Here is a 12,699-nt window from a genome sequence, read left to right as displayed (position 1 = left end):
TTTCAGTATTGTTGTGTCTAGGGTGTAGGCAGGCTCAAGAAGAGGGAGGGCGTCATGGTACAGTTGGTCTGTGGAACAGTCAGAATACGCATTTATCACTTAAGCGCATCATCTTATATTGGTGAGGTTCGCGGTGCCCTAAAACAATTAGGGTAGTTGGATCAGAAATCACTGATCAGATAGAGCCATAATGAATATGACAACAATGAAAAAGTTTGAAATGTTGTGAGAATTACTAGACGGTGACACAGATAGGAAGTGAGCAAATGCTGTTGGGGACAGTGGGAGCAGCAGGACTGCGGGGGACTTTGGCGTGTAAGACCCGCAGTGTGCGCGAAGTGTGGCGAGGCCGCTGGCCTGGAGCCCGGCCCTGGGCTGGAGGGTTCTCCCTGCCGGTCTCCACCCGCCTCCATCGCAGGCCTGGGTTGGTCTCTGTGCGTGGCATGTGCTATTCTCAGGGTCTCTGCCTGACCACCTCCAGTTGGTAAAGCATGAACCTTGCAAAGCCTTCTCCTAGTAAAGCCCCATCTCTGGCAGTAGCCTGTGGGGTGTGGGGATAGGCGGGGCAGGTGGTGGGCTCAGCCGCCCTTGGTGCCCTTGGCATCGTGTGGTCTCGCCTGGTCCTCGCAGCAGCGTGGCGCTGTGGGCACTGGAGCCTCTGTTTCAGAAGAGGCCATGGGCAGCTCCGGGAGGGTGAGTGACGTGCCAGCTCCTGGGACTCCTCAGCACCAGGCACCAGGCTCAGCCGCTCAAGGCCTGGCTGCTCCCCTGAGGATCCCGCGTGGGACCCAAATGCGTCCGCCTGATTGTTGAAGAGTTTTTAAAGAGTACAGAATATCATATGTCAAGTTAACTGTGTCTTTCTCTTCTGTTTTTCTCCTGTTTCCAAGATTGTTGAAGGTGAGTGGTCTCCCTCCTTCCTTGGGTTTGGGCGAGGGCGGTGCTGCAGGCCCGCCTGCTGTGTGGGCGGGAATACCCCCTGGGGCAGCCCTGCCTGCCTCGGGGACTCACCCCTGGCCTGCTCGCAGCAGGGTTGGGGGCCCCTCCTGGGAAGACGGCTGGGAAGGCAGCTGGTCCCGAAAGGGATGGGGCTGAGAGGCCCTTCCCTGAACGAGGACTCACACCTTAGAGAGGAGGCGGCCGAGGAGGAATGGCCGGCGGCTGCGCCAGGACCACGCGGATAGCTGTGTGGTGAGCAGTGACGAGGAGGAGCTGGCCCGGGACAAGGACGTGTATGTGACAACCCACTCCCCCAGGAGCACCAGGGAGGAGGCAGCTGCGGGCTTCAGGTACCAGGGGCCGTGCTGGGGGCAGGCTGTCTGCCAGGCAGCGTCTGGACACATGGGTGCTTGTCCCGGCAGTGAGGATCCCTTCTTCCTCCAGTTTTCAGTGAAGAGGTTGGGTGGAGGCAGGGTGTTAGAAATACTGGCCCCTCGGCAAATGCTTCGACCCCTGGGCTCAGGAAGGGCTTACTGCCGCATCTGGGTGGCGGGCGGGTCCCAGGCTGGGCTCCACTGTTCCCCCCGTGACCTGACCAGATGCACCAGGCACTGCCAGGGTGTGTGTCAGTAGCTGGGGGTGAGCCCCAGCACCCCCGCCTCCTGCAGCAGGAATGCTTGGAGGAAGGCGGTACTCAGCCAGCCCCTGCCCCAGACAGGGCGGCTGCATGGGGGACTCCCGTTGTCTGCACTTCTCTTGCGCTCTCTGCCCCCCCTTTCTCTGAGGACCCCTGCGCCATAGGACTGCCAGCCTCCCAAGTGCCTGGGCTGTGGCAGGCTGCAGGAGGCTCTTGTGAGCAGGGGGCATGGGTGGCTTAGATGGAGCCACGCAGCGTTAGGAGCTGGCTGTCCAGCTTGCTCCCCTGACGTGAGCTCTGTGCTTCTAGGCCCTCGGGCACCGTCAGCTGTCCCATCTGCATGGACGGGTACTCGGAGGTAAGCAGGCTCGGCTGCGTCGCCCCTGGTCCTGGTCTCTGGTGCTCCAGGCAGGGAGTGAGATGAGCACTTCTCGCGGGTGGGCTCTGACACCTGTCCTGCAGTCATGCCGAGTCTGGCACGTGGCGTGGCGCACATCTGTGAGGGGAGGACGTGCCCTCTCTCTGGGCGGCACGGTCTTGAACTCTGGCCCCTTCGTTCCCTGCACTGCCCTGTGCAAGTGCCAGTCCTGTGTGTTCCCCGCCCGGGCTCGGCAGAAGCTGCTAGCGTTTCCTGTGGCCCTGGGCTCTCTGGCTCTGCCCCACTGTGTGCCTGGGGTTCCTGGAGCCCCAGGGCTTCAACTTGGGCTCTCGCTGCCCGAGATTGGTTCCTGCCTGTTCCTCAGCTTCAGAGACGCCGCCCGTACCTGCCTGAGCCTCAGAGGAGCATCCTCAGTACTCCAGACCCCCTCCCTGCTTTCCTGCTGCAGCCCCCGGCCCCTCCCCGCTCATTCGTCACCTTAGGAACAGGGGGGCGTGGACGCTGGGGCTCCAGCTGCTCAGGTACAGGATGTGACGTGAAGGCTGTTTGTTTTCCAGATTGTGCAGAATGGACGTCTCATTGTTTCTACAGAGTGTGGCCACATCTTCTGTAGCCAGTGCCTCCGCGATTCCCTGAAGAATGCTAACACTTGCCCGACTTGCAGGAAAAAGATGAGCCACAAACGGTACCACCCCATTTACATATGAGGTGCTGAGTGTGCTCGGGAGAGACAAGGGGCCGCACAGAGCCTGGCTGGGCTCTCTCTGCAGCCTTACGCGGCTCATCTGCCTCCAGTTTCTTGAGCTCAAAAAGACTATTTCAGAATCAACGTCCACTATGTAAACTGCTCTCTTGTTTCCAACCCCATCTTAGATCCTTTGTTACCTCTAGTTGGATGCCGTGGAGCTGGAGCCAGGCCCCTCCCAGCTGGTCGACATCTCCTGGGTAGTCTGGTTCCACGGTAGGAGAGAGGGAGTCAGGCACATTGGAAATAAGAGTCATGGTTCTAGCCTCTTTCAGAAGCTGCACGTTTGCCAAGAAGTTTTCCCCCGTTTGGAGAGTTTGCCCCACCTTCCACCTGGCGGTGTCATGGAGCGCCAGCCCTGGCCAGAGAGCACGCAGGTCCGCCCAGCTCTCCTGGGCATGCTACCTCGTCCCAGGCGTCTGCCCACCGCAGCGCAAGCCACACACGGTCCATCCAGTCTGAGGATCCCAGACGCAAGCGTGACCCCGGAAAGACCAACCACTGGACTTTGTTTTCCATCCCCTGTGATTCAGAGGCCACCCATGATTCCGCCTACATCGATGTCAGAGGTTCCTGCAGATCACCAAGGCCTCGGCAGGGCAATCCCTAGTTTTCTAAGAACGAAATGTGCAATAAAGCCCGTTCTCTGCCTCCTTTCCAGCAGCCCAGGAGATGTAGCACTCCCAGTGTCTTTGGGAGGCCTCATGCCACCTGCGGAGCGGTGCCTGGGTCACCCCGTCCTGCTCACCGCCTGTTCTCAGGAACTGGCCCTGCGCCTGAGCTCACTGGCACAGGAGTCACAGTGGGGCAGGCACGTGATCGGGTGTCCTCTTTTCTGATAAAATCATCCTGTGTTTACCGTAGGCCCTCTGGTCCTCAGTTCCCACTGCCTAACGTCTACTCAAGCATAGACCCAGGCGGCGGTGGCAGTCACTGTGGCCTTATCAGCTGCCCACGTCCATCCTATTGCCCAAGTCACAGCCACCTGCGATTCAAAGCCGGGCTCTCCAGACTCAAGCTGGGTACCACCACCCCCCGCAACTGATACTCATTTCAGAAGCTGCTCTTCTGGCCTTTGGGCCTTGATCCTTTGGGCTTCGATTGCTCCTTAGATTTTTCCTCCCCATAACACCCTTCCGCTCAACTCCAGGTGTGAGAGCCTCTGGTCCTCAAGGAGGTGGCGTGGTGGCCCTGGGGGTGGCTCCCGGGAGAGAAGCCCTGCAGAGCCTGCCACCCCCACCTCCACACCTCCTTCCTCAGAGGGCTTCAAGACAGACCCACAGCCTTCTGTGTGAAACAGCTTCAAGGTGGAAGGGGGCCTCCTCTGGCGTTGCTAGCAATAACTGACCTTCAGTTTTTCCTTCTGGAGGAGCGGAGACTCAGCACAGAATTCACTTTCAACAGGGCCGAAGGAGTGTCCCTTCTCTGTGAAAGGAAAATTCATGCTTCATTCTGACTTTGATAACTGGCTCACTTCCAGTTGGTTTGATAAAAGTACTATTTTCTCCTTATAATCGAGGAAGGCAGGACATCAGTTCTCGTCACCATGCCGGGCACTGTCTGCCGTTTAAGTAGACACAGTGTCCCCATGCAGTTCTTTCTGGGCTTCATGGAACACTCTTTTTTTTTTTTTCTTTTTAATGTTTTAACAATACCCAGACTTCAGGAGCCAGGACAACTACACAGCCAAAATCTCTTACACTTTATGCTTAAGGACAGATGGTTGATCATAAAAGTTGTGTTCCTTCATACTAAACTGGGGGGAAATGTTTAGTTTCTACTATTCAGAAATTGCAAAATAGGAAAAGTTGATACGGAAGAATCCCTTTCTCTCCCTCAGTGTACATAGTTCAGATCTTTCTTTGTTCTGTTTATAAACTTTATCCATGTTTGTCAGTCTGTTTTTGACTTCTCTGCTAGTGTTACAGGTGAAAATAAATCATTAACTTGAACCAGGTACGTTTTTCGTGTGTTCATTTATTCATCGGGATCCATTTCACCTCTCGCCCTGCACCCTTGCCCAAGGTACGTGATTCCTGTCTACCTCCAGCTTTGTGTATCTTGGGGCACACGTGTGGGAAGGTGGCTTGGTCATGTACCAGCTTAGAAGCCAGCGAGTAAGAGGGTTAGTCTTGGTGGAGCTGAAGTCCAGGCCCTGGAATCCCTAATCGATCAGAATTTAACTTCAGCCCCTGAGAAGTGAGGCTGACTGGGGGCTGTCTGCTCCGTCTTGCCAGTTCCAGCTCAGGAGTAGAGCTCTGAGCAGCGTGGACTTGGTGCACCGACCACCATACGCGGTTTGTCCTCCGTGTGGGAAAGGGGCCCAGGAGGGCGTGGCGTGCCTGTTAGTGCCTTGGGAAAGCTGACAAGACGGATGGGCCTGAGGTCTCCAGAGAAGGGATGGCAGAGCTGTCCTCCTCCTGTGTGCCTCTCTCCATTCCTGTCTGGTGGTCCCGAGATGGAGCAGGCTCACGTGCTCGAGGCCCGGGGCTTGGGGGCGCACGACTGGTGAGCTTCAGAGGCCTGCCTTTCACAGGAGACCACCGGAGACAACCTCAGTCGTGTAGTCTAGGTAGGGCGAAGAGGAACAGCTCCGGAGTGCAGAGCTCGGGCCCAGCGCCCTTCCGGGGTACGGGCCTCCTGAGACCTGGGGCTGGGACTGACCCCACACTTCTGGGTGGCCACCGAAACCCAGCAGTGGTCCTGAAGCCAGGCCCCAGGAGGGGAGGAGCGTTTCGTGAGGGTTAACAGCAGCAGGGCCCGCAAAGCTGGCTACTGAAGGGGCTTGATTCTAGGCTTCTTTCTTTTGAAACTTGTGTTTTAACTACATTTTTCTGTTGTTTGCACATAGTGGTTTTTGTATATTGTGTAAGTATCCTTGCCAATGCTTTATTCTGGTAAGACTCTGGGTTCTATTGAATCCATTACATTCACAGCCATATCATCTTCAGTTCAGTTCAGTCGCTCAGTCGTATCCCAACTATGTGCTAGTCATAAACTGCAGCACGCCAGGCCTCCCTGTCCATCACCATCTCCCGGAGTTCACTCAGACTCAACGTCCATCGAGTCCATGGTGCCATCCAGCCATCTCATCCTCTGTCGTCCCCTTCTCCTCCTGCCCCCCATCCCTCCCAGCATCAGAGTCTTTTCCAATGAGTCAGCTCTTCGCATGAGGTGTCCAAAGTACTGGAGTTTCAGCTTTAGCATCATTCCTTCCAAAGAACACCCAGGACCAATCTTTAGAATGGACTGGTTGGATCTCCTTGCAGTCCAAGGGACTCTCAAGAGTCTTCTCCAACACCACCGTTCAAAAGCATCAATTCTTCAGCGCTCAGCCTTCTTCACAGTCCAACTTGTTCTAATTCTTGGAACATTCTTTTTCTTGCTGGACTTGTAAGATAATTAGCAGGAAAGGAAGGTTCCTTTTCCAACCATGAGGTAAGAGTTTGCCTTTTAATTCTGTTTTATTTTGTCCACAGTGGATGGATGTCCTTATTGATCCTTCTTCTCTACTGTGGTAGAGGATTTTTCCCCCTTGAGATCAGTTAATAGTATGTTCCACGTTGATTTTTCTTTCAGCGTATGCCAGCTTTGCATTTCTTTGGTAAGCCCACTTTGCCCATGGTGCATTGACTTACATGTTTCTTTGTCTTGCCACTGTTTGGTTTTGTTCAGTCACTCAGTCCTGTCTGACTCTCTGTGGCCCCGTGGACTGCAGCACGCCAGGCCTCCCTGTCCATCCCCAACTCCGGGAGCTTGCTCAAACTCATGTCCGTTGAGTCGGTGATGCCATCCAGCCATCTCATCCTTTGTCCCCTTTTCCTCCTGCCTGCAACCTTTCGCAGCATCAGGGTCTTTTCCAATGAGTCAGCTCTTCGCATCAAGTGGCCAGAGTATTGGAGCTTCAGCTTCAGCATCAGTCCTTCCAGTAAATATTCAGGACTAATCTTTAGGATGGACTGGTTGGATCTCCTTGCAGTCCAAGGGACTCTGAAAAGTCGTCTCCAGCACCACAGTTCAAAAGCATCTTCGATGCTCAGCCTTCTTTATGGTCCAATTCTCACATCCATACATGACTACTGGAAAAACCATAGCCTTGACTATTTGGACCTCTGTTCGCAAAGTGATGTCTCTGCTTTTTAATAAGCTATCTAGGTTGGTCATAGCTTTTCTTCCAAGGAGTAAGCGTCTTTTAATTTCATGGTTGCAGTCACCATCTGCAGTGATTTTGGAGCCCAAGAAAATAGTCTTTCACTGTTCCCATCGTTTCTCCATCTGTTTGCTGTGAAGCGATGGGACCGGATGCTGTGAGCTTCGTTTTTTGAATGTTGGGTTTTAAACCAGGTTTTTCACTCCTCTTTCACTTTCATCAAGAGGCTCTTTAGTTCCTCTTCACTCTCTGCCATAAAGGTGGTGTCATCTGTGTATCTGAGGTTATTGATATTTCTCCCAGCAATCTTGATTCTAGCTTGTGCTTCATCCAGCCCGGCATTTCGCATGATGTACTCTGCATATAAGTTAAATAAGCAGGGTGACAATATACAGTCTTGACATACTCCTTTCCCAATTTGGAACCAGTCTATTGTTCCATGTCCAGTCCTAACTTGCTCCTTGACTTGCATACAGATTCCGCAGGAGGCAGGTAAGGTGGTCTGGTATTCCCATCTCTTTTAAGAATTTTCCACAACTTGTGATCCACATAGTCAAAAGGCTTTAGTGTAGTCAGTGAAGCAGAAAGAGTGTAGTCGTTCAGTTGTGTCTGACTCTTTGCAACCCTATGGACTATGGACTGCCAGGCTCCGTCCATGGGGTTTTCCAGGCAAGAATACTGCAGTGGGTTGTCGTTTCCGTCTCCAGGGGATCTTCTGGACGTAGGAATCACACTCAGGTCTTCTGCACTGCGGGCAGGCGACTGGCTTCCCTGGTGGCTCAGCTGGTGAAGAATCCGCCTGCAATTCGCGAGACCTGGGTTTGATCCCTGGGTTGGGAAGACCCGCTGGACCAGGGCATGGCAACCCCCTCCAGTACTCTGGCCTAGAGAATTCCGTGGACTGTGTGGTCCATGGGGTCGCAAAGAGTCAGACACGACTGAGCAACTTCAGTGAAGCAGGGGTAGATGTTTTTCCGGAATTCTCTTGCTTTTTCTCTGATCCGAATGTTTGGTTTCGGGTTTTTAAAAATACATGTTCACAGGTTACACTGACCCATCAAGGAAAGATTTTAAAATGCAGATTTTTTTCTTTCTGCCTGTGCTGTGTCTTGGTTGCAGCATGCGGGCTCTCGCCCCCTAACCAGCTGTCAGACCTGCATTGGGAGCATGGAGTCCTAACCACTGGACCACAAGTGAAGACCCGGGTTGTTTTTTTTTAATGTTTCAGAATTATTCATATTTAAAATCAGTTGCAGGTTTCTACAAATTGTGCATTTCATCTTTTTGTAAGATTGTGGTATAAAGTTCAATATTCTCTTGTAAGCTAATTAGTTTCTGCAGCACCTTTTTACCATTAATACTAATGTATGCTTTCCCTTTATTTTTAAGTCTTCTTAGAGATTTGTCAGTGCCACATTTATGTTGACTCCAGTACCCCCAGTTTTTGTGGATCTAATTCTGAGGCCTTTTATTCCTGCTGGCTCTGATAGTGCCATCCTTCTCGGTATGTTTTGTGAGCTTTTTTCTTCCTTACATTGAACCCATTTAACTTGGTGTACTACCAGAAAATTCTTTCGAGTTCTGGATTGAAGGTGGATTCTTCCAGAAGGTATTAATCCTTCCTTTTTTTTGTTTTTAACCCCTTTTTTTCTTTTTCTTTTTGTATTGAAAGATAGTTGCTTTACAGAATTTTGTTGTTTTCTGTCAAACCTCAACATGAATCAGCCATAGGTGTGTGTGTGTGTGTCTGTGTGTATATATCTCCCCTTCCCTTTGAACCTCCCTCCCTGTTTCTAACCCTTGCTTTTATGAAATATTTAAGGTTGTTACCAACTCAAGGCTACTGTGTTTATTTGCCTTTTATACTGTGAAATATGGACTTCCTAGGTGGCACTAGTGGTTTTAAAAAAAAAAAAACAAGCAGCCTGCCAACGCAGAAGTCATAAGAGACGCGGGTTTGATTGCTGGGTCTGGAGGATCCCCTGGGGAGAGCCATGGCACCCACTCTAGTACTCCTTGCTGGAGAATCTGTGCACAGTGGAGCCTGGCAGGCTACAGTCCGTTGGCGACTGAGACAACTTAGCATGCACTGTGAAACAGAGAACACAGAAAGCCTGCCTTAGGCTTTCCTGGTTTCCAGTGGTCAGGAATCCGCTTGCCAGTGGAGGGGACCCAGGCTCAGTCGCTGGCTGGGGAAGATTCCACATGCTGGGCAGCAGCAAAGCCCGTGGGCCTCAGCTACCGCGCCTGCTCTCCACAACAAGAGAAACCACTGCCGTGAGGAGCCCCGCACTGCAGCCAGAGACAGCTGTCTGCCACAGCTAGAGAAAGTCCACGCACAGCAGCAAAGACGCAGTGCAGCCAACATTAAATTTAAAAAGTTGCCAAAGCATATTTCATGGAATTACTTCAAAAGTACAGTCTAGTGAATTACTGTAAAGCACATGTTCATGAAACAACCAACTGCAACAAGCAACTTAATCAGCACCTTAGAAGCCCCTTCCTGCCCTCTCCCCCAGGCAGCTTTTGTCATGTTGAGTTTGAAGCCAGCCTTTTCACTCTTTCACCCTCATCAAGAGACTCTTCAGTTCCTCTTTGCTTTCTGCCATTAGAGTGGTATCATAGGCGTATCTGAGGTTGTTGATATTTCTCCCAGCAATCTTGATTTCAGGCTGTGATTCATCCAGTCTGGCGTTTTGCATGATGTACTCTGCGTATATTGTAAAGAGACAGAGTGACAATATGCAGCCTTGACACACTCCTTTCCCAATTTTGAACCAGTTCTTTGTTCCATGTTTGGTTCTAACTGTAGCCTTTTGATCTGCTCAGAGGGATATTCATAGCTATAAATTTCTCCATTGCAAGATCAATAATATAATTGGATGCCTTAAGGAACTAGAAAAAGAACAAGCTAAACCTAAAGTTAGCAGATGGAAAGCAATACAAGAGAATGAAGCAGAGGTAGGAAATTGAGACTAGAAAACAATAGAGGAAAGAACAGACAGTAAAAGTTGAACGAGGCCCTACCCACCAGAGCAAGAGCCAGTTTTTCCCACAGCCAGTCCCTCCCATCAGGAAGCCTACAAAAGCCTCTGCCTCATCTGTCAGAGGGCAGACAGAAGAAGAAGCACAATCCCACAGCGACTAAAACAAAAACCATATTACAGTACATTAATCAAGATGAAGGCACAGGATAAAATCCCAGGAAAACAGCTAAACGAGGTGGAGACAGGCAGTGTTCTGGAAAACGAATTCAGAATAGTGATAGTGAAGACGATCCAGGATCTTGGGGAAAACAGAGGAGAAGATGAAAGAAGTGTCTACCAAAGACCTAGGAGAACTGAAGGACAAACCAGAGACGAATAAGACCCTGGAAGGAATCAATAGAATAACAGGTATAAGAACTGATGAATGACCTGGAGGAGAAGGGTGGAAGTCATGGCCACAGAACAGAATATGGAAAAAAAAAGAAAATGAAGAGAGCCCGAGAGACCTCTGAGACAGCAACGAACACACCAGCATGTGCACCTTGGGGCCCCAGGAGGAGAAGAAAGAGATCCTGAGATATTATTTGAAGAGAGAATTGCTGAAAACTTCCCAATATCGGAAAGGAAATAATCAACCAAGTCCAGGAAGCACAGAGTCCCAGGCAAGATAAACCCAAGGAGGAACACACCAACACATAGTAATCAAAAGTGATGAAAGGGAAGAACCTAAAACCAAGAATACTCTACCGGCAAGACTCCTTCCAATTTGATGGAGAAATCAAAAGCTCTCCAGAGCAGCAAAAGGTAAGAGAATTCAGCACCACCAAACCAACTTTACAACAAATGGCTAAAGGAACTTTTCTAGGCAGAAAGCACGTGAGAAAGAAAAGACCTGCAGAAAATAACCCCTAAACAATTAAGAAAACAGAAACAGGATCATACATACTGATAATTACCTTAAATGCAAATGGATTAAATGCACCAACCAAAAGACAGGCCATGTGGAACAGAGAATTCCATGAAAATGTGCATGTATGCACTTCCACTTAGCACATCACTCTGCTTGACACCCCAGATTGTATGTAGCTATCAATGGCACCCCACTCCAGTCCTCTTGCCTGGAAAATCCCATGGACGGAGGAGCCTGGAAGGCTGCAGTCCATGGGGTCGCTGAGAATCGGACACAACTGAGCGACTTCACCTTCACTTTTCACTTTCATGCGTTGGAGAAGGAAATGGCAACCCACTCCAGGGTTCTTGCCTGGAGAATCCCAGGGACGGGGGAGCCTGGTGGGTTGCCGTCTACGGGGTTGCACAGAGTCGGACACGACTGAAGCGACTCAGCAGCAGCAGCAGCAGGTTGATCTTGTTCCCATGATAGCTTGCAGTTGTAATTATCTCTTATTTTTTGTCTGGCTGTTGATTGTGAAAACTGATAAACATCTTCACATCTTTTACTATCGTGATTATGTAACTGGTGCTCACTTAATACCATTGTATCATGATTGGTCAACAGAAAATAACAGAATTCGGTGTCACCGAAACTACCGTTTAATAGGAAAACTTGTAACCACTTTTTAAAATCCAAATGGGTATCAGAATTATCTTGCAATTTTAGAAAAATGCAAATGCTCGAGTATTGCTTGTTTTCCTCCAGAGCTCCAGACGTTTCTAATGAGCAGTCGTGTTAAAAGCACCTGGACTATATGATGATCTTTGATCGAGTTTCACTTTTCCATGTTCAGTGCTCCCATTTCATCTAGTTTATGTTTTCTAATTTCTCCTTCTCTTTTTTTTTGATGTTTTTTCCCAAGTCTTTATCAAGTGTAGTAGAAAAGCTTTTGTATACATCTATAAAAATAGTGTGTATAATATATATGTTTTAGAACAGTTACCAACATTTGCCTAACTAAAAAATTTATGACATTTTGATTCCGCTTGTTTGACTTAGTATAAATAGAATCCTCGATTTCTAGTTAAGAAAAATAGACATGCAACAAAAGTTTTACTATATTATACAGGGAACTATAGTCAATTATCTTGTAATAACCTATAATATATTTTCTATTATCTGAAAAATAATGTGTGTATATGTACAAGTGAATCACCTTTCTGTGCACCTGAAGTGTTACGTCAAGTATACTTCAATAAAATATATATTAGGCGAAAATAATAATAAAAACAACAAAGTAAAAAAAACCTTCAGCTAGGTTAATGCAAAAGAAATTGCAGTTCTGCACTGTTGGACTTTGCTGTTTGATATTGGAATGCATTCTTAAATGTGGTTATGTCATCAGTTCAGTCCAGTCGCTCAGTCGTGTCCGACTACATCATTTTAATGCACATTTGTTGCTTTATGTTTTTTTGCCAATGACATTACTTTTTATTTTATATTTATCTTAGACTAGGAGAATGATATTAGACAAAAAGCAAATTTGAGTGATTTCCTTACTCAGGTTCAAAATGGGTCTAAAGCAAAATCCCATGCTGTAAAGAGCACTATTGCATAGGAACCTGGAATGTCAGGTCCATGAATCAAGGCAAATTGGAAGCAGTCAAACAAGAGATGGCAAGAGTGAACGTCAACATTCTAGGAATCAGCAAACTAAAATGCACTGGAATGGGTGAATTTAACTCAGAGGACCATTACATCTACTACTGCGGGCAGGAATCCCTCAGAAGAAATGGAGTAGCCATCATGGTCAACAAAAGAGTCCGAAATGCAGTACTTGGATGCAATCTCAAAAACGACAGAATGATCTCTGTTTGTCTCCAAGGCAAACCATTCAATATCACAGTAATCCAAGTCTATGCCCCGACCAGTAACGCTGAAGAAGCTGAGAGAAGACTCAAACTGCTTAA

The 12,699-nt window shown here is 49.2% G+C and overlaps 1 protein-coding gene across 1 annotated transcript in view; it reads left to right on the top strand.

Annotated features, from left to right (window-relative positions):
• The window catches only part of RNF4 (ring finger protein 4), a 38,013-nt gene extending 33,356 nt beyond the window's left edge, over window positions 1-4,657 (top strand). Inside the window, exons 5-8 of the mRNA XM_052641798.1 lie at window positions 891-900; window positions 1,130-1,289; window positions 1,886-1,934; window positions 2,513-4,657. Of these exons, the coding sequence (XP_052497758.1) occupies window positions 891-900; window positions 1,130-1,289; window positions 1,886-1,934; window positions 2,513-2,662 (369 nt within the window). The 3' untranslated portion in view covers window positions 2,663-4,657. The remainder of the gene's footprint in view (window positions 1-890; window positions 901-1,129; window positions 1,290-1,885; window positions 1,935-2,512) is intronic.
• The last annotated feature ends 8,042 nt before the right edge of the window (window positions 4,658-12,699 follow it).

This window comes from Budorcas taxicolor, chromosome 6 (assembly GCF_023091745.1).
Source record: "Budorcas taxicolor isolate Tak-1 chromosome 6, Takin1.1, whole genome shotgun sequence".
NCBI classification, from domain to species: domain Eukaryota; kingdom Metazoa; phylum Chordata; class Mammalia; order Artiodactyla; family Bovidae; genus Budorcas; species Budorcas taxicolor.
Note: the sequence above shows the minus strand (reverse complement) of the source record. Positions and strands in the feature narration are given on the sequence as shown.